The 20,309-nt window shown below is 40.9% G+C and overlaps 1 protein-coding gene across 3 annotated transcripts in view; it reads left to right on the plus strand.

The window, feature by feature from the left end:
- NFIA (nuclear factor I/A) overlaps positions 1 to 20,291 on the plus strand; it is a 349,822-nt gene extending 329,531 nt beyond the window's left edge. For 2 of the 3 annotated variants that reach the window (XM_004679057.2, XM_012722388.1), the window contains exon 11: positions 18,784 to 20,291. In XM_004679057.2, coding sequence (XP_004679114.1) covers positions 18,784 to 18,801 — 18 coding nt within the window. In that variant the 3' untranslated portion in view covers positions 18,802 to 20,291. The remainder of the gene's footprint in view (positions 1 to 18,783) is intronic. The other variant, XM_004679058.2, reaches the window with a different exon arrangement.
- The last annotated feature ends 18 nt before the right edge of the window (positions 20,292 to 20,309 follow it).

Here is a 20,309-nt window from a genome sequence, read left to right on the forward strand (position 1 = left end):
CCAAGGAACACGTTAAAGCTTAGCTAACAGCTGCAGTTTCTGGTTGCGAGGGAAAATACACTGAGGAATGCATACAGAACGTTTCTATGTATGTTATAATTTCATATTAAAAAACTATTAAACTTTATGCTGGATGAGAAAGAAAAGAAAAAAGAAAACCCAGTGCAAAAACAAGTATGAACCTAGGAGCACAGTTTCCGAATGTTTATTTTGTCAGATACGCAGCTGACATGATTAGTTCTAATGGGGTGCTGATCCTCATTGAATTGCAGATTGGTGTGAGTGACTGAAATACCGCAGGGACTTAAATAAGTGGTGCATACGGTATTACTTAGGCTGCATCCTTTAGCCAAGTCCAAGGCTTTTTTCTGTCACTTTCTCTACACTTGCATGCAAACATCCACACACACATGCATGCTTGCCATGTATGAGCCTATCTGTTCCAGAAGTTCCATGTAGAAATTTAATTATCTGTCTAAAGCAATGCTGGCTCTCTTTTACTTCTCCCCTTTGTTTCTCCACTTTGCCCTCTGCGCACCCCTACCCCCTCTGCGCCCCTCCCATTGCATCTCTGCCCCACACTCTCCAGTGCAGATAATGGTTTATCAGATCAGTCTGCTTTGCTGCTGCACCAGAACCCAGATCAATTTATTGACTCTGTCAGAGTGGCTGGTACAGTAATTGTTACAAGAGAATGGAAAGCGAGGCCGTGTCCACATGAAAAATAAAAATGACGTTTGTTCTTTTCTGACCACCCCCCTTTTTTTGCCTCATAGATCTTTATGTGTTTACACAGCAAGGAGCACTTTACTTAAGTTAATCAGCTCCTTCTACATTATTAATTGTGACAGGGTGTCACGTGACAGGAAGAGTATTGTGGACAACATTGATCTTACTCTGAGGGTGTGGACCTGAGCAGGTTTAGTATTCTTTCCCTCACCTCACTGCTGTGGGGTCCCATCAAATCACATTTCCCTGATTGACAACACAGAATGCTTCCCATCGATACAATTGATTCTGTGATATAGGCTGAGGAACATTTTTCAGCTGGAGATAGATGAATTACGGTGATAGCAAAGAGAACATTTCAGAAATCTTTTAGTTTAGAGATCTAAATTGGGAACTGAAGTAGTATTATCTCCAGCACCAGCCTAATTTGTATCCTCCCCAAAATGACAGCACAAGGAGCCTACTACACATGAAAAATAGGTGACTGAGTTGAGGCCAGCAATGTACCTGAGGATATAATAGCTGTTTTTAAAAGGCCATCTGCTACTTTTTTGTGTGGGAAATTTTTGGATAAGTGCACATCTTTGAAAGACATTTCATTAAAGTTCAACTTTCATAGCTTATACCTGTAGACCCTAACATAAATCCTATGTGAACAGACCAGAGTACATGGGTGTCATTTTTGACCTGGAAATAAAAGGTCAACCATTGGATTTATAGCTTTTTTAGTGAAAAGAACATAAAGATTCCTGCCAACTGGAGTCAATCCATATTTTAATGTTTCCTAGTTAAGATTATAAAATCAAGGGATTAGGATCCTGCTGTTCAGTGAAGGTCAAAATTAAATGTGATGGGCTAAGTGTCATTCCCATGGGGCACTAGTTAATATTTCAAAAGCCATTTCTACCACTGGCAGGCAAGAGATGAAGTGTCCATGGCCATTAACCAAGGTGAGGGGAATCCCACTATCATTACTGATTTTAATGATGATGATTATACTAATCAACTATATTATTAAATGACTCTGTGGTTCTCCTATAATGACCCCAAACACTGATAGTGGATTGATTGCTATCAAAGAATTCTCATGTACAATGGCAAGCCAGTAAGGATGGAGGATCACAAATGAAGGTTTTCTTGAGGAGAAGGATGTTGTGCCTGGTTTATTGTTAGAGAAGCTGTAGAACCTTCGACTATGTCATGTGTTTCCATTACTGAGATCTGACACTACAGGCTAGTATGAAGTATGATTCACTGTACAAGTTTTTAATCGTAGGAAAGCAGCACACACTTCTTTTTATTAGATTTTTCCCCTGTTTTTATGTTCTTCCTCCCCATCTTCTTTTTTTTAAAGATTTATTTATTTGTGCATACAGAACTGGGGTACAGGTCAGAGGCTCAGGGGCAGCGAGAGGCTTCACCAGAGACAGAATGGGGAGCAGAACAGGCAGATCTACGAAGTACACTGCTGAGGGGAGCAGCGGGCGAGCCAGGAGAGGTCTGCCACACCATGTGGTCACCTCCGGGGCAGGCAGCAGGCGGGAATTGAACTCATGTAGAAGTGGCTTTAGCTTCTCAATGCTGTGCTTTAACCTGCTGCGCCACCAGGGAGGGCCCCCCATCTTCTTTTTAGAAACAAAATTCATTTTGTCAAGTTCTTCTCTCCCTCAATTTTTTTGGAGTTCTGATTCCATCTACTTTGGATTTTTTATTAAGAGAGAAGACTTTTTAAATGTCTTTATAGGATGACTCGGATACATAACACAGCATACCATTTTCAAGTCCTTTCTTTAAGATGACAGTTTTTTCTAAAGTTATAGAAATGAAGAGTAATGGAGCTGGTGATTTCCTTAGAGATTGTCTACTCCAGACTCCTGTCATTTTTCAGATAAGACTTTAAGTCCATTTTTAAATAACATATATATGAAATTAATAAAGTAGCATCTCCAAATAAGATTATCACACCCCAGGGATGTAAAGCAACTTGGGAGACCACACAGTTACCAGAGGCTTAGCAGAACTAAGATTCTGGGCTTCTGGAAGGGACTGATGGTTTAACATGTGGCTTAGAAAATGGGTGCATCTTTCCTCATTGACAAGATTGCTTTAGAAAAGCCCCAATATACATCAGATTGACCCAACTGCATTGGAATCCAAAGAAGCAAAAACATATAATTCAGAAGTTCACCATGCAGACACTGCTACTTAGTGTTGTGTCTGTATGGATGTGGGGGGCAGGGGAGGAGTGAGGGCACAGGGAGTTGGAAGGGTGCATTTGGGAGTATGTAAAGTTGGATATTAAACCTGTGCTTCTATCTGTGCTCCTGGGTAGCTTTTGATGCACAATTTTTTTTTTTTAAACTTCTGTCCTTCACGGTGCAGACAAAGGTTAAAATCCCCATCTACTTTCGCAGGCAAACACTTTAAAGTACTGCTACAGGAGGCAGGGAGTAGGGAGGACCTTTGATTTAAAGTTCAACATTTACATTTGTAATTTTGACTAATTTCTGTGCTCGCATTAATTAAATTGAAATTGTTTAATTAGAATAAAACTGAAATTGATCATTAGGATTAATTTAACCTGATAGGCTTTGTGTGTCTTTCTAGACAAATATTATGAAATATAGTGATAATGAAGCAGTGAGAGGTATAATTTCACATCTTATAATGATTTTAAGATCTGCCAGTTGTTCACTCTGGTATCTGGATAGCTCTGAATGTTGCTATTTGTTACATCATTACCATTCAGCTAGGGCCATGCTGTATCTCTCAGTTGGCCTCTTCCCAAATATTTTTTTTCCTGTCAGAGGCTAAAGATGTACCCAATTCTCTTTACACCACCCTCCAAATAACATCATCCTTCCCCTTTCCCCCATCTCCACCATCTTCCAGGAAGGCTGTTTGCTTGGCTCTTTCCCCTGGGCCTTGCATCACAAAGACCTTTGTCAACAGAGCACTGCTGGATGAAACTCCTCTTGGAATTCACTAGTGCTCTACAGCCCCAGGGTCACTGTTGTCAGATCTGGACTGTCTCTGCCCCCCTCACTGGCTGCTTGCTTTGAATAGGAACCAGACACAGAATGAAGCTCCAGAGCAAGTTGAGGGTTTCCAGCCATTGAATGACTCACAGGATGGGGGTGGGTATGGGGAGAGGGAGAGGCAGCTTTTCCAAGTGCCCAATTTGCTTCCAGGAAATTGCTTGCACTCTTCATCCTACACCTTCCACTCACCTACACCAGGTGAACATGTTTCCAAAGTTGGTGCCCTCTGTTTCTTAAAGAAAATTGTGGAAGGAGGAGACTACTTAATTACCCCTAAAGTCAGCATGAATCTAATAGCATGAGATCTGCCTCTACCTACCCACCTGTTAACAGGTGTATATTTGAACATTCATCTATCAAGGGAAATAGCAAGTTATTTTGTCTTTAAAATAACTAAGATCCACATGGCTAAGCCAGTTCCTCAGGAAAACTTGCAAACCACTTAAGAGTTTCAGATGCCTCCCATCCACCATTTTGCCAGTTGCTAAAGAAATATTAAAAGTAACATGTGTCGTAATGTTTAATTTGTTCCCTATGGCAACCCTTAATGGAGCGGTCTAAAAGGCAGTGAAGAATGAGTCCAAATTTGAAAAGTATTTATGAAAAAGAGAGCTGAAAACAAAAACTAGATAAAAGGAAGAATAAGAATTCTCAGTCATTTGGGGCTGACTAACTAATGTGGAAGTTATCTCAGACACAAATTATCATCATTCTGCAACTTCACTAATCATTCCTGGCTGAAGAAAGAGAAATTCCAAAGGTTTTGAACCCCAATTTCTCTGCACTGCCATAAGTAAACTTCCTCCCCAAAAGAAACCATTTGTGTATCATTTATTTCTGCAGATTCTTCTTTTATATGTATCCTTATCCAATAAAAGGAACTTCCTATTTTTATAGCAAAGGATTTAACTTGGAAGCGCACCACTCACATTTAATTTGGTCTTAGAAAATCGGTAATTTTTTTCAGCATTTGAGCTAGGCTGAGTTTGAGGGACTGAGAGAAAAAGGGTAGGTAGCCAGCATACCCTGCTGTTATGGTATGACTGTCTAAACCAAGGAGGGATCATGAGCTAGCATATGAAGATGATATTTTCCCACATCAGAAAAGGATAAAAAATAATATTAGTAGAAATCAAAAGGCCAACAAGTATATGAAAAATACTCAACACCACTTATCATCAGGGAAACTCAAATCAAAACCACAATGAGATACCACCTCAAGGTCCTCGCCGTCTTTATCCATTCATCCATCGATGGACACAAGTTATTTCAATTCTTGGATGTTGTAAATATTGCTGCTACAACCATAAGGGTACAGATACCTTTTTGCAGTAGTGTTTTTGTCTACCTTTTACATATCCTCCAAATTGGAATTCATGGGTTATATGGTAGTTACAGTTTTAATTTTTTGAGGATCCTTTACCATAGAGGCTGTACCAATTTACAATGACAAGGTTAGTACACAAGAGTTCCATTTTCTCCATACCCATGACAGCGCCTGCTTCCCTGGGGAAGTGACACTGGAGAATCAAATAAACAGTTCAAAACTAAGTGCTGCTATGGAGGACAGGGGACAGTTCAGAGAAGAAATGATCTGGGAGGGGAGATGGATTATCTTTTTGGTGATGGCCATTCTCACACATGTAAGGTGATATTTCATTGCGATTTTAATTTACATTTCCTAATGACTATTGGTACTCAACATCTTTTCTTGCACCTGTTCCCTTCTTCTTTAAAGAAATAGCTGCTCAAATATTTTGTCCTCTTTTTTTTTTTAAAGATTTATTTATTTATTCGTACAGAACTGGGGTACAGGCCAGAGATGTGGAGGGTGAGAGGATTCACCAGAGACAGAGTGGGGTACAGAACAGGCAGATTGACGAAGTATGCTGCTGAGGGGAGCAGCGGGCGGGCCAGGAGAGGTCTGCCACGCCATGTGGATCTCCTCCCGGGCAGGCGGGGATTGCACTCATGCGGAAGTGGCTTTAGCTTCTCAGTGCAGTGCTTTAACCCGCTGCGCCACCAGGGAGGGCCCGATTTTGTCCTCTTTTTAATTGGCATTTCCTATTGAGTTGAGATGTGTGATCTGCAGTTTTTTATCCCATTCCATAGATCATCTTTTCACTTTGTTGATGACTCCTTTTGCTATGAAGAAGCTTTTCACTTGGTGTCATACCACTTGTTTATTTTTTCTTTTGTTGTTTCTGGTTTATGTGTCATATCCGAAAAGTAATTACCAAGATCCATGTGAAGGAGCTGTACTCCTTTGTTTTCCTCTAGTAGTTTCATGATTTCAGGTCTTATATTTAAGTCTTTAATTCATTTTAAGTTCATTGTGAGTGGTATAAGATATGGGTACAGTTTCATTCTCCTACATGTGAATATCCAGTTACTCTAGCACCATTTATTGGAAAGGCTGTCTTTTCTCCATTGAGTATTCTTAGCTGCTTTATCAAATATTAATAGTCCATATATGCTTGGCTTTATTTCCAGTCTCTCGATTCTGATCCACTGGTGTATTCTTCTGCATATATGATGGTACCACACTGCCTTGATGACTGTACCGTTATTGCTTGAAATAAAAAAAAATGTTATGCCTACTTTTTTCCCCTCCTTTTTGAGGAGTTCTTTGGCTATTTGGGGTCTTTTCTTGTGCCATATAAATTTTAGGAGTGTTTTTCCCACTTCTATAAATAATGCCATTAAAATGCATATATGAATGGCTTTGAATCTATAGGTGTTTTTTGGTAATACTGACATTTTAACAATATTAATTCTTCTAATCCATAAACATTTTCTGTTTATAAATGCGTATTTTTTCCATTTATTTGTGTCTTCTTTTAATGTCTTATAATTTTCAAACTAGAGATTTTTTGCCTTCTGAGTTAAATTTTTTCCTAGATGTTTTATTGTTTGATGCTGTTATAAATGGAATCAATTTTTTTTTTCAGAAAACCCAATGTTATGTTATAGAAATGCTACTCCTTTTTATATGTTAATTTTGTATTCTACAACTTTATTGAATTCATTGATGAGTTCTAACAGTTTTCTATATGGAAGATCATATAATTTGTAAATGAAGATATTTTACCTCTTCCTTTCTAACTTTGACACCATTTATTTCTTTTTCTTGCCTGACTACTCCAACTGGGACTTCCTGTACTATGATGGAATGGAGGGAGTGGGCTACCATATCTTGTTCCTGATCTTAGAGGAAATGGTTTAGCCTTTCACTATTGAGTATGTTAATGTTGGGTATGTAATATCTGGTCTTTACTCTGTTATGTTCATTCTATGCATAGTTTGTTAGGAGCTTTATGAGTAGATGTGATTTGTTTCTTTCATTCTCTTGATGAAAATCATATTGGTTGATTTGTGTATGTTGAACCATCCTTGCACCCTAGGGGTAAACATACTTGATCATGGCAAATTATTCTTTTGCTCCTGAGTCTGATTTGCAAATATTTTATTGAGAATTTTTGCATCTGTTTACAATAGGGATATCAATCTAAAGTTTTCTTTTCTAGCAGTGTCCTTTTCTGGTTTTGGTATCAAGATAATGCTGGCCTCATGAAAGTAACTTGGGGAGGTCTCCCTCTTCTTTGATTTTTTGGAATTGTTTAAGATGGGTTGCTGCTAATTCTTTATTTCATGAAATTCACCAAAGAAATTATCTGGTCTTCAGCTTTTCTTCATCAGGAGATTTCTGATTACTGATTTAATGGTCATACTAATAACTGGTCTGTTCATATTTTCTGTTTCTTCCTGATCCACTTTTGGTAAGTTGTATATTTCTAAGAATTTTTCCACTTCCTTTTGGTTGTCCAGTCAGTTGGCTGGAAAATCCCCAAGATCCTTTTGACCTGAAAAATCCCTTAGGTTTTTTTTGTAAACATAATAGGGTGTCCCTTCTGGGTTGGGGACATTTATCTTCATCACACTTAAAACTGCATTTCCTAGGCAACAAAACAATTTAAACAAATCCCAGTTTTTATATTTGAAGAGAATAAATACTCATGGCCATGTCCATAAAGAACTGAAAATGATTGCAGAGAAATGCAAAACCATGGCTATGGAATTCTAGAACATACATTTAGAATCTGTTACTTGCTTGTTAAGTGGACTCTAAAGCTTTGTAGGGAAAAGTAATAAGATATAGTTCTCTTGACCCCTGCATTGACTTTCTTTCCCTCTTTGACTTTATAGTAGACCTGAGGAAACTTTTAATACTAACTAAAGCTTGGTGCTACCCAATCTCTGAATCTGAAATGCCTGAGAAAGCAGTACAGATTCCAATTGTGAAACATTCCTCCACTAAGCCTTGGAAACTAGCACACTGAGGCCCGCAGAGTTCAGAGGGAGCACATGTAAATGAGTCTCAGTTATAAACTCCTGAGGAGTGTTTCATTTAGTCTAAACCTGAACTTGAACTCATAAATGTTCCTGGAGAACAACACAGAGTAGAACAGAGGCCATATACAGTTTAGAATATGCCCTTCATTAAAAGAGAAAAAAACACCTAAGTATAGTTGTTGTTGTTGTTGTTGTTTCATTGATCCACCTTCTGTAAGGTTTTTGAGATTACAGAATCAGTATGAAACTTACTATGTACCATTAAAACTTACCACCATTCTTGCAAAATGAACAATAAGATCTACTGTTCATATGGTGATAAAACAAGAGTAAAGGATATTTTAGGAGCCAAAAAAAACTTGAGAATCCTCCAATATGTAGTTGGTTGCATTAAAATCCAGGGAAACTAGAGGTGTGTAACTCTTTTTACAGTTCCAGCTAACTCTGTCTGTTAGTTCTGAGTTTGTTCCTAAGTCTATACTACTGGAATAACACTATCAAGTAAAATTTATCTGAAAACAATGTAAGGGATCTTGCTGGCATGAGTGATTTTATAAAACACGTTCTTAATTCTTCCTTCAGTCATCTTACTAATGAGATCTTCACCATCTCTTAAGCTATTACTAAAAGGGTAAAAATGAATTAAACATCCTGTGTTGGAGTAATATCTTTCTCCATGAAGCCATGGGTGCCTGAGAGGACACCAAGTAGCTCTGTTGATCATGAATATTATGTGCACGTCTAAATCTTTGAAGATAAGACCCTTACCCTAGACTGTTAAGGCTAGGGTGACCGCCTATGAGCACCATTCACCTCTTCAACCCTACTGAGAAACTTCCCACTCTCCTCCCCTGGAAGCATGTTGTTTTATAGTAATGAATACTTTACTTAGTTATACATTTAATCTACAAATGTAGAATGAAATAATCTGACATAAAAAGCATTTGCTGTTTCAACATTAAAAAAAAAAAATACTGTCATTTGAGACTGCCAACTCCCCCATGTGGGTCGGTTTTGCAAATCACATCTTAACAAAGACAAGTTTTGTTGCAGTAAAACCCTAAATCCTACCACATTTTCAGAAGCAGGAGGGAAGCTTTGTTCCCTTATCCCTGGCTTGCACTTTTGGGAATGTCACATTGAGTTCTGACTGGGCTCAGAGAAACCCGTCCTTCTTTATCCGGGGTAGTGAACTCAGATGAGACCCTGACCCCACCCATACCACCTGGGTTACATGCGTGCCTCCTGCCACCACCTGCTTTCACTCTCGGTAGTATTGCATAATCAATTAGGCCAGTGTTTCAGAGTTTTATCTTTTTCTTTGTTGTTTCCTTGGTACACTGAGGCCCGTTTTACAGATAAGTTGAATCCCTGAAGTCACACTTACTAGAGTTTAGGTCTCTGACTTTTCCATGGTCAAGCTCACGCTAACCTCAGTGAGGAATGAGAAGAGTTTCACCCCAGCCAATATCACATCTATACTGATAATGAGGAAAAGATGAGCCCTGGGACTTGTAAAATCTAAAAGCAGGTGTTCCCAGAAGGTAGAGGAAGTCTGGGAGTAGGTTCTTTGTAGTATAATTGGGGCAGCCTCCTGGGTACTTGGTTCCCACAGCAGCCGTGACCGAGCCTGGACTTGAACCAGGACCCTGACTCACGTGCCGGGGCTGCATCTCCCTATGTTCTCAGTCTGTTCCCATGAATCTGAGAACTAGTGCTGCAACTTCCTCCACATTGTGTCCAAGTTCTGCCTCTAACCTCATTTCTTTGGCTCACTACAGAGGCCTCCATTCCAGCTGTTAAGCGGGTGGTTGAGGTTGCAGTTGAGTGCATGTTCTCCTTCACTTCCTTTCTTAATCCGGTGAAAGGAGTAGGAAGGACTGTCAGTTTGTGGAGTCTTTGAGGGACTAGAGGTCTGCCCAAGTTCCTGGGGTAGGCGGGGGCTCAAACACAGGTGGAGAGAGGGAGATCCATGAGGGCTGGGAGAAGGCAGGAAATGGAACCAGAACAGACCAGACGAAGGAGCTGGGGCAGTGAACAGAGGAGGATCAAAGAGAGGAGAAGCAAAGACCTGAGCTCAGTGCCATTCAAGGGGACCCCATCTGGGGTGGGAAGCCCAAAGGTACAGAAACCACCCAGGGCCTAAAAGGCTCCTTGGCTGACAAGGTTAGTTTGGGAATTCATTTCTGGCAAAGCACCAGATCTTCTATCATTCTATTGCAGGATGTCTCTAGGGGGATTTTTGAACTAACTGGACTTTTCATGTTAATGTAGGCTTTATCTACCGGTGCAATCCATGCATTCAATCTACATGATAGGTTTGCTGTGAACCTGAGTCATGTTGGGGAAGAGCTTTTCAGCTCTGGGGCGAGAACAAGAGTAGGGGATCACTCAGTGGAATGATTATTATAATGTGGCCATGCTCTGCTGAGCTCCAACCTCTGCTCCCACGCCTCTCTTTTTAAACAAGAAAGGTTACTTCCCTGGGCCACCAGTGGGCCAGCCCCAAGTGTGACCGTCTGCACTTGTTAGACAACAGGCATTTAATTAAAATTGGAATCAGATGTGTAGAAAACATCCTTTTTTTTTTTTTTTTTTCATTTCAAGCCGCCCAGGAAATCAGTCTCTTCTTTGCCCACTCCTCTCAACTCCCCGCTGCCAAAGAAAGAAAAAAAGGAAAGGCTAGCGTAAGATTATTTTACTGTTGAAAATCAAAAATTACAAAGGGCTAGGCTGCCTCCAATTTTTGCCTTTGGGGCAGACATTAGCCGATAATAAAGCCAGTATTGTGTCTTCAAGCCAGAACCGGATTTTTTTATAGCTAACTTCCCATATGGAAAAAGATTTGTCCCACGTGAAGGCCTTAAAACACAGCATTTAATGAAACTGTCACTAGAAGCTTGCTTCTTGCTTTTGGGTGAGAGAAGGGGTTGCCTGCCGCTTCTGAAATTTGGCCGGACTTCGTGGAATCAAAAAATAAAAAAAGAGAAAATCGTAAACACCGGCCCACGCAGAAAAATAAACGGCATCATCACTGCCTCTTCCGCCATGCAACCAGCCAGTGTGCTGTCGGGGGAAACCTGGCAGTGCCACCGGGCCAAACACACAGGAACTCTGGAGGTTTCATAGGGTCGCTGTACCCATAATCTCTGCGTTGCAACTCAGATCTCAAGCAGCTTCTGTGGCGCGGGCTTACTTTAAGGGATAGAATCTATTTTTCATGAAAAAGCAGGAAATAAGCTGTCTCTTTCATAAAAAGATTTACAAAATGTAATCATTGTTGAAATATTCCCTTTGAACTGCCATGTCCACGGGGGTCTCCGGCTCCCAGAGTCGTGCTTCATTAGAACCCCCTCACAAGCGGCTCCAGAAGGGCAGGTACACTGGTGATGCCCGGCTTTGATGTCTTGAATGAATGAAAGAAAAGCACAATAAAAAAGAGCTGTTGATCAAGCATAAAATACTCTTTAAGCTGACAGAATAGCAGCGTTAACACACCCTAAGCTGCTTTTAGTTTTTCCCTTTTTTCCTCACATTTTCCTGTGCTTTGTGTACAGTGGGGGTTTGTATTTTATAAGAAGTCTCTGATCTATGTAGTATGCCATTCGCTAACAAAAACCAAAATAGGATTGTTTCTGTCCCACTTGGTTGCCTGACGACTCCCCCCCCTCCCCCTCACCCCCAACTTCCAAGGCTTGCAGTTTAGCCTTGCAAAGCAAGGGCCCAAATGCCTTTCATAAACTTGAGCCAATTCCTTTTGTGTTGTTGGTTTCACCGCTCTGATTTTAATACTGCAATTAAAGACAGATTTTTATTTTCTCAAGAACTTTCTCTTGCAAGTGGGAAAATGGAAGTGACATAGCTGCTACTATTAACTAAGAAATTATATCATTCAGTAAGAGAAAACCTCCTTGTTGAGTGATTATTTTCTAAGGGAGCTGTGCCTCTTAAGGTCTCCCACAGGCCTCAGGTTGACACATGTGTTGTGGTCTGAGGAGCCTGGTTTTCTAGTCCCCTGTGCTTATGGCTCCCCAGCCACTGGCTCATTTAATCCCCAGAAGAGCTAAGTGATATGTCCATTTCATGGAATCTAAAACTGAGGCCCAGAGTTGCTAAGGAACTTGCCTCTAATTAGCCCATGGTGGTCTACTAATTAAACGATGAGGTCCTGTTTACTGGCCCCCAACATCCCAGCTCTTACAGGGATCATAGGGCACACCGTGGAGCCTGCAGATGGGAATGAAACAACATGAAGTTTTTATTTCAGATGTCATTGGGTTTGTGAGGTAAAGATTTCTTGATGTAAATGTAAAGGGAAACCAACTATATATATATATATATTTTTTTTTTACTTGATGGTGAGGCAGGCATTAGGGCAAGTTGGGATAAGGTGAAAGATTCTGAATAATTGGATTTCCTACATACTCTCAAGGTATGGAGGTGCTGGATGGCTTGTTGGGTAAAAAGATGAGTGTTTTCCAGTCTTGAGGTTTGAACCAAACGGAGGTCTTGGCTGAGAGCTGCATGGTCACTCTCCAGGGAGCAGTGGTTTGGACAACTCTTCTGCGCTTGTAGTAAGTAGGCAGCCGTCCATGTTACAAAACTATTGCACATGCTTCTGACGCAGTTGGCCACAGTTGGCCCTGTTGCAACAGCTCTTCACTCAGAACTGCTGGGGGCACTTGTGCAAACCTCTCTGTCTCCTCTCATTGGAGGGAATTGAGGTGTGGCATGAGTATGCATGGGGTACAGCCAAACTAGGAGACATCCATCTAAATACCTTGTTGGTGTAACTGATACTAGACTTTGGGGACCTTGGAGACAACTCCCTTCCTTCATTCCTTCCTTCCTCCTTTCCTTCCACAGTATTTATTAAGTCCCTGCTCTGCTCTGTGCCAGGATTGGGAGGAACACTAGGGATGGTACACTGAAGATAGTTTTTGTTGGTGGAAAAAACAGGTGATTGCAGTTCAGTGACCATGAGAGAGGTAAACCCAGAGGTTAGAGATCCAGAGAAACTCCCCTCAGAAGAGACCACAAGGAACAGAAAGCTTTAGCAAAGCCAAGGAGAGGGGCATAGCCTGTGCCAACACCCAGCAGGGAAAAAGCATTTGGCTTTGGGGGATCTGGAAGAAGTTGAACATGGCTCAAGTGTTGAGCACAAGTACTAAAAAGATAAGGCCACAAAGGTAAGGAGAGCTAGTCACAGCCCATGAACGTTTTAATAGTTTCCTGTGCCATAAACAAGTCTTGGTTTAGCATTATTGAAAACAGACTTTTCTTTAATTAAGAAAATCAGACAAGAAAAATGACTGAAGAGATCAAAGCCCGGGGCTGGCAATGCCAATAACTGACACCTGTGTTCAGCATGTCACCTATGTCAGAAGAAACCTCTTCTACTCTCCTCTTACGCAACGCAAAATGGTCCTCACAGTAGCCCTCTAAGGGGCCCCAAGACTGAGACCTGCGAACTTGATGTCACACAGCTAGTAAGTGGAAAAAGCGGGGCTTCATCCTGCATCCCTGAGACTTTGGCTCCTTTTTCTCAACCAGACAACATCAGTTCATAAAGATCCTACTGTGAGAAAAGCAAACTCCCCTGTATCTTGAAAGGCACGGAAATCTACAATCCAGTGCTCCTTCCTGCATGATGATAACTCCTGAGGAGCAGGAACCCTGTTTGTTATACTTGTCTTCCCAGAGGCTGGCCTACGTAGCCCCTCGCACATAGTGGACCCCTGACTGAGTCAAGAAAGGCTGTCAACTGTGTACACTATTGCGAGAAGCTAGTATACAGCGGCCCAGCCCATTTCCACTGTATTAGATGGGCAAGAGAACCTACCAAGCTTTTGGCTGATGTGCTAAAGACAGCTCATTTGGGCTGAACGGGTGAGGAAGTCAAAGCGGTGATCACCGTCTTGCGGGGTGGCAGTGTCCCCTTTGCGGGCTAAGAGAGAGTCAGACCCGCTGGGCAGCCGGGGGCTGAGGCCCTGTCATGGCATGTTACTGTTTTATGTGTGTGCCTGTCCTTAAATAACCCACCTTGCCTGGAGAAGAAAGCAAAGTGTCACACCCAGTTCTGGATTCCACATTAACAACCTCCTTCCGCACTGTTCAACTTTGCCCTTGAGGCCTTTTGTTTAACTTTTAAATCTGAAAAACAGATTCTGCTGCGTCACAGTCTGTTCTGCCCTCCCCACTCCATTCTCACCCCCTCTCCTTTTTTTTTTTTCCCTTGATTAAGGTAAAATATTGCTATCTCCAACAGACTGTATTTCCTTTTGTTGCTAAAATATACATCCTGCCTTCCTAGTGAAAAGAGTATATAAAAGGCCTTTTAAAAACTCGTTATGTGCAGTAGAATGTTCACTGTTACTAAGGAGTTGGAGTCTTCCTCAACCATACCTTCTGCAACCTCGTGATCAAATGTTAAGTGGCCTCAGTTTCCTTTTTGCGCTCCATGAGGCCTAAAAAAGGAAAGAGACTACCATTGTCAAGACCGCTGTCATTTCAGGCTTCCTGTTTAGGATGCAGCCGGATAGTATTATTTATGGTTCATAAAACCTGACTACTGTGAGTATTCCAGAATCTTGGCAGAATGGGGTTCAAACTTTCATGGAGCTGTAAATTAAGGTGCAGGAAGTGTGATAAAACTCCTTAGAGAACAGTCAGGGGAAAAGTCGCGCTGCAATGGTTAAATGAAATTTTATAAGCACATTCAGTGTGGAGCTGTTTTGCATTACATGAGTTGAATACCTTAGAGACGCCACATCTGCAGGCACTTTATTAAATCCTTAGTCAGCACTTTCCAACCTGATGAGATTACTTCTTCATTTGACTGGAGAAAAGGAAAGCTGAGCTCTGGTCCTGGACTGCAGATTTCTTTTGATGTTTCACCTTGAACACTGGAGGAGGACAATTACCCTCCTTCTACCCCCCCAAACCCCCCCCAAACCCCCAGCACATCCCAAACTATAGAAATTGTGAATGTAACAGAGTCACTTCACTTAAATAGAGCCTTTGTGGGAGTGTGGATTTATGGACCTCCAAAACAACTAGAGCTGAAAGTTCCTGAGGAAAAAATAGATCAAAGCTCTGTGTTTACTTCCTTAATGTAAATGTATCAAGATAACATCATTCTATATTGTATTGTAATATTGGAACTTACTGCAGATAAGGGACAGAGATTCCTTTGTAGTCCATCTGGCTACAGGAGGTTAGATTAAGGGGCTATAAAGTCTGAAGGCAGAAACCATATGAAATGTAACTTTATGTCAGTACATGTCTGAAGACAATTCTTTGACTGTCCATAAATGACTTTTGTTTAATGTGGCAACATTTTCATAGTGACTTGCTGCTTGACCCTGGCAACTTCACAGTTTCAGATTTCTTTCGTATTTTTCTTGTGTGAACCTAGAAGATGTTCAGAATCCTTCTTTAAGTGATGTTAGACTCTTGCACTGCTTGCATAATACATGCGATAAGAAAACATCATAAGAGAAAAGTGGGCTTATCCAAGCAGCATCTTGCCCATTGCTGTTACTAGCAGGCCATGGATGTTTACTGAAATGCCATGGCTTATACATTTGCCACTGTCTCACCCATCTGAACAGTATCATTTATGTCATTTAGCTACAAGCTGATCATGAGGAAATTCAGCAAAGTGATGAATTTTTAAAAACCATTATAACTGTTTATCTGCTATCTCTGCAAATAAATGATTTAATCAAAGCCACCTTGTTAAAAAAAAAAAAAATTTCCCTGTGTGGTTCCCCTAACCCACTGACTTCCCATTCGGGAAAGCTTTGGTCAAGTATCTGGGTTAATTGTCATGAAGATTAGTGTGATGTTGAAATAAGTACTAATGGTCAAATTACAGGAGTGAAAAAGTTTAAGAATAGGTTTTGGTTTGGGCCTGAAAGGGTTAATTAAGTTTTTTTCACGGGTTATTAAAGACCCCCAACCCATGCCTTCAGGAGTCATATTGACACCCCACCACAGGGCAACTGCCCCTCTATTGACATGTTGCTGGTCAAAGCACAATAGCCTTCTGTGTCTGCAAATCATTGCTAAAATCATCTCAAGGAAAAAAAAGTTTGAAAGCTTTAACGTTAGACAAAAGCCCGAGAGCTGCAGTGCGCAACTCAAAAACCCAGAGTCAGCAACTTCTATTGATTAAAAACTAACCTTTAAAGTAACTCTGAGAGTGTGTGGTTAGCATTTAAATTTAAACATGTCATGAGTTGATTTGTGTTACTGAATACCAACTCAGAAGGAGTAACATTCACATCGCATTTTTTTTCTAATTCCCTTAAGCAGCTAAAGTATTTCATGAAATGTCAATAGGGCAAAAAGAGAAAGGGGCAGGGGTGGGGTAGCCCCCCCCCACACCCCCATGCAGGGGCTTGTAGTTTTCTTTCCCATGCAAAGACTCACCCCCTAAAAGAAAAGTGTGGAGAGTGAAACACAATAATTAGTCCTTTGTCTAACTTTCCCAAGTGCCAGAGAAAGACAGATTAATTAAACATACAACAGTGTTGGTTTTTGGAGTGGGGGTCTTGCTTGCTGTGTAGGTCATAAATTAGGCAGAATAAATACTTCAATGTGTTTGCAGTGGGCCTGCTACGTCAGAGCCACTGGAAGGTTGGTGGGAGGAGAGCGGAGGGTTTCTTGCTAATGATAGTCACGTCTGGGTCTGTCTGGTTGCTGTTAGCAACCAGACATGATGTAACACCAGGATGAACTTGAACTTGGGGGACTTGAAAAGAGAACAATAGACCAGAGCAATCAATAAAGCCTATTTCAGTGAAGGATTACAGAACTGCACTGGGGTAACCTTGTCGGCAAGGCACACACTGAATAGTAAGATGTGTGAAGAAACTTTTTTTTTCTGCTTCGTTTTTTAAGAAAAGTGCAGAGGCACTGCAGATTTTTGTGGTGCGCTGAGGTTGTGTCCAGAAACTGTGGGATGGAAAACTGCTCCCTCTGCTGACTCACTGGGTCCCGTGTTTGCTTCTGCTACTACGTGGTATCGGATTTAAGCAGTCTGGAATTTCACAACTGACTTACAGAGTGTGTGAGCATAGATCGTAAGCATTATTCGCCATCACCAAAGTTTGAAATTGTTGTTAAGGAGAGAATTCTGTCCTCAGGTGGATCAGGGGCATCCATTAGCAGAGGGCTGCTAAAAGTACAACTGGGGTTCGCCTCTCCTCTTCTCTCTCTCCCCCTGTCCTGTCTTTTGTCCAGTTAGATTTAGGCCGTGTGTATTTGCCAGGATGATTTCCTTTCAGGACACAAGAGGCCTTATTGTGCTCCTCAGAGCATGTGGTCAAAGAATAACATCTAAAAGTATACAGGATGAGGAGTTTTTTGGTTTAGGCTTAGGTTTTTTTAGCTCCTCTGAAAATCAAAGGTAGCTTGTGTGACCAGGAAATCTTATACCCACCTTCATGTAGCTATCATCTCACCATTTATCCCAGGGATCAAATGAGTCCTTGCTTCACCTAATTGAATCTCTTGGCCCCAGATGAGCCTTCATCTCACTGCATCAACCCAAGTAACCCTTTCTGATACTGTCGACTCAGAATTCAGAAGCATTTGCTTTTGCTGGAGGTTGATGGGTGTTTTCTGTGAGTGACGATAAAGGCGGTGAATTTGGTGGTGTATCTTTAGAGACAAGTTGGCAACTGTCTTACACCATTTTAGTAGCAGTGTAAGACTCTGCTACTAGGCCATAATTGGTCACTGTGTTTAACTAACAAAGAAATACCAGTGTGTAAAGCAATATATCATCATACCATTGCTCAAAGCTAGTCGCCTAAGGATTTATGAAAGCAACAGGTAGAGACTCAGCAGGTGTCTGGAAGATGCTAAACAAATGTCAAATAAACAAAAGCATGAATGAGAGCCCCACTGTTCCCCTGTTGGAAACCACGGTGCAATCCTGATACCACTTAATTATTATGTGTCACATTTAAAAATGTTGCTTGAGAAATATTGAGCAGAAAGAAGTGTTTGGTATCACCAGATCTACTGCATGCACATGTAAGGAAATTGAGGGTAAGAACTGCTGTGATTTGCCCCATGTCACCCAGAAAGTGCCTGCCCCACTTGACCTTCACAGGTTGTTCTATCATTCTTGTTCTCTGTCCTTCTGAAGAGACTATCACAGTAACATCTGTAGTGACTTCATCCCATCTAAAAGGTGCATGGAGTCCTCAAAGCAGACACTCATCGCCACATGAAACCTCTCCCTCAGACATTCCCCATTCATTCGACTCTTCTTCGTTGAGAACCTGCTAGCTAGTCCAGGTCTTGTGCTCGATAGACACTGAGATTCAATGAGAAAGAACACGATCAAGCCTCCCTGCCCTCTTCTAACTTCCTCCAGCAGACTACAAAACCCATCTGTGTATTTCAAGTGGACAGACTTACTTTATTTTGTCAGACACACTGAGAATGTTGGCAGATTTCAAGGACTAGTTTCTAAGATCCAGAATCAGTTCCAGTGTCTTAGGACCTTGTCCCGCTCGTCCTTCCTTTGCCCAGTGAATCCCCCTCCTCCGTCCCTCACCTGCATCCCAATTTGATGGTCAGAGGGGAAAATAAGCTAGATTGCAATTATACATTTCATCGCACTTTTCCTTTTGTCTTCCAGTCCTGGTACCTGGGATAAAAGTCGCAGCGTCCCACCATCCACCAGACAGACCACCTGACCCCTTCTCAACTCTGTAACATGGACGCATCCTCAACCCAGCGCGGTTACAACTTCACTGTCAGTGGAAGGGGAGACAAACCGATTCAAATCAACTTGTACATGGAAACAGCAAGCATTATGGTCAAACAGCAAAGGCCATAACCTTTTGGGATTTTTTTTTTTTAATACTTTAGGGACTGTTGTAATTTTCTCATATGGTGCTGGAAATGGTTGGGCTTTGTAACATATGAAGTGTTTCCGTGGTGGCGTGAGCGTTAGGTGAGGTGGCGAGAGGACTAACTACCCCTGCTCGCTGACGTCCCGTGTGACGCACTTCCTTACGGAGCCCGGCCGTTTCACAGTATTTCATGGATTTACCCACACAGGTATGAGCCTCCTTGAACAGTCGGGAGGCACATGGAGAACTAAATCTTTTGTAGTAGCTGAGATCTGCAATATATAACTTACGGGACAGTCAAAGGGCAATGTTTTTCTGTAACATATTGGAAAATGAAAATGCAATTATGTTCCTTTTTTATTTTTTCTTTTAATTTGGTTTGGTTCAGCAGTCAGCAGTTAAATTTATAACATGGCCCGCAAGGACAGAGAATCCACTCATGTTGCAGAACAATTCCGAAAATGGCAAACTACTACTACTACTATTCAGTTTTTTAGAAGTTTTGAAATGCTGCACTTAACATTAAAAAAAAAAAAACATTTTTTCAACAATTTCAACAATGACACAAAATTCACATGGAAATGGGGAAGATGGTCTGTTTTGACAGAAACTGACAGGAATCAATCAAAACAATCGAATTTTGAATTGAGTAAAGTGCAATTTCATTGGATAGCTAAATATCTTTGTAAGATAGAGATTGTTGAAAATTCTATTTTTGTTTTTCAAGTCCTTCCACCCCAGGACTCTAAATTATTGGGGTAAAAAACAGCCTTGCAAGAAAAAGGGGAGCTATTTTTGCTTTTTATGTTTTTTATTGTTAAACTTGTATCCCTTTAAAAACTGAAGGAAAATTTAAAAAAAAAACAAAAAAACAAATCTAATGGTGCTTTTACCACAATATGTTAACTACATTAAATGCTAATTAATTATTTTCTGTTATCAAAGCACATAACAAAAATGAAATCATGGTATCTGTTAATTTTATAAGCTAGAAGTCACTATAATGGATTATGCCAATTCTGAAAATTTTTACATGTATCCGGCAACATAGGATTTATCAGTTATCAGACACTTCATTGTACCAGAGATTGTCCAGAAATTTTAAAGACCTTTGCGTCCCTGAACTGGGCTATGGGAAAATAATAATAATAATAATAATAATAATAGTAATAATAATGATGATGATGAAACCAATACTGACACAAATGCTGGTGCCCATTTCACATCAAGGGTACTAATTAGGGAAAAAAAAAAAGTTTGCACCCCCAAATGTCCTGTATCTTATGTAAAAAAAAAAAAAAAAAAAAAA

This window comes from Condylura cristata, unplaced genomic scaffold, assembly GCF_000260355.1.
Source record: "Condylura cristata isolate star-nosed mole 26May11 unplaced genomic scaffold, ConCri1.0 scaffold00008, whole genome shotgun sequence".
Classification (NCBI taxonomy): domain Eukaryota; kingdom Metazoa; phylum Chordata; class Mammalia; order Eulipotyphla; family Talpidae; genus Condylura; species Condylura cristata.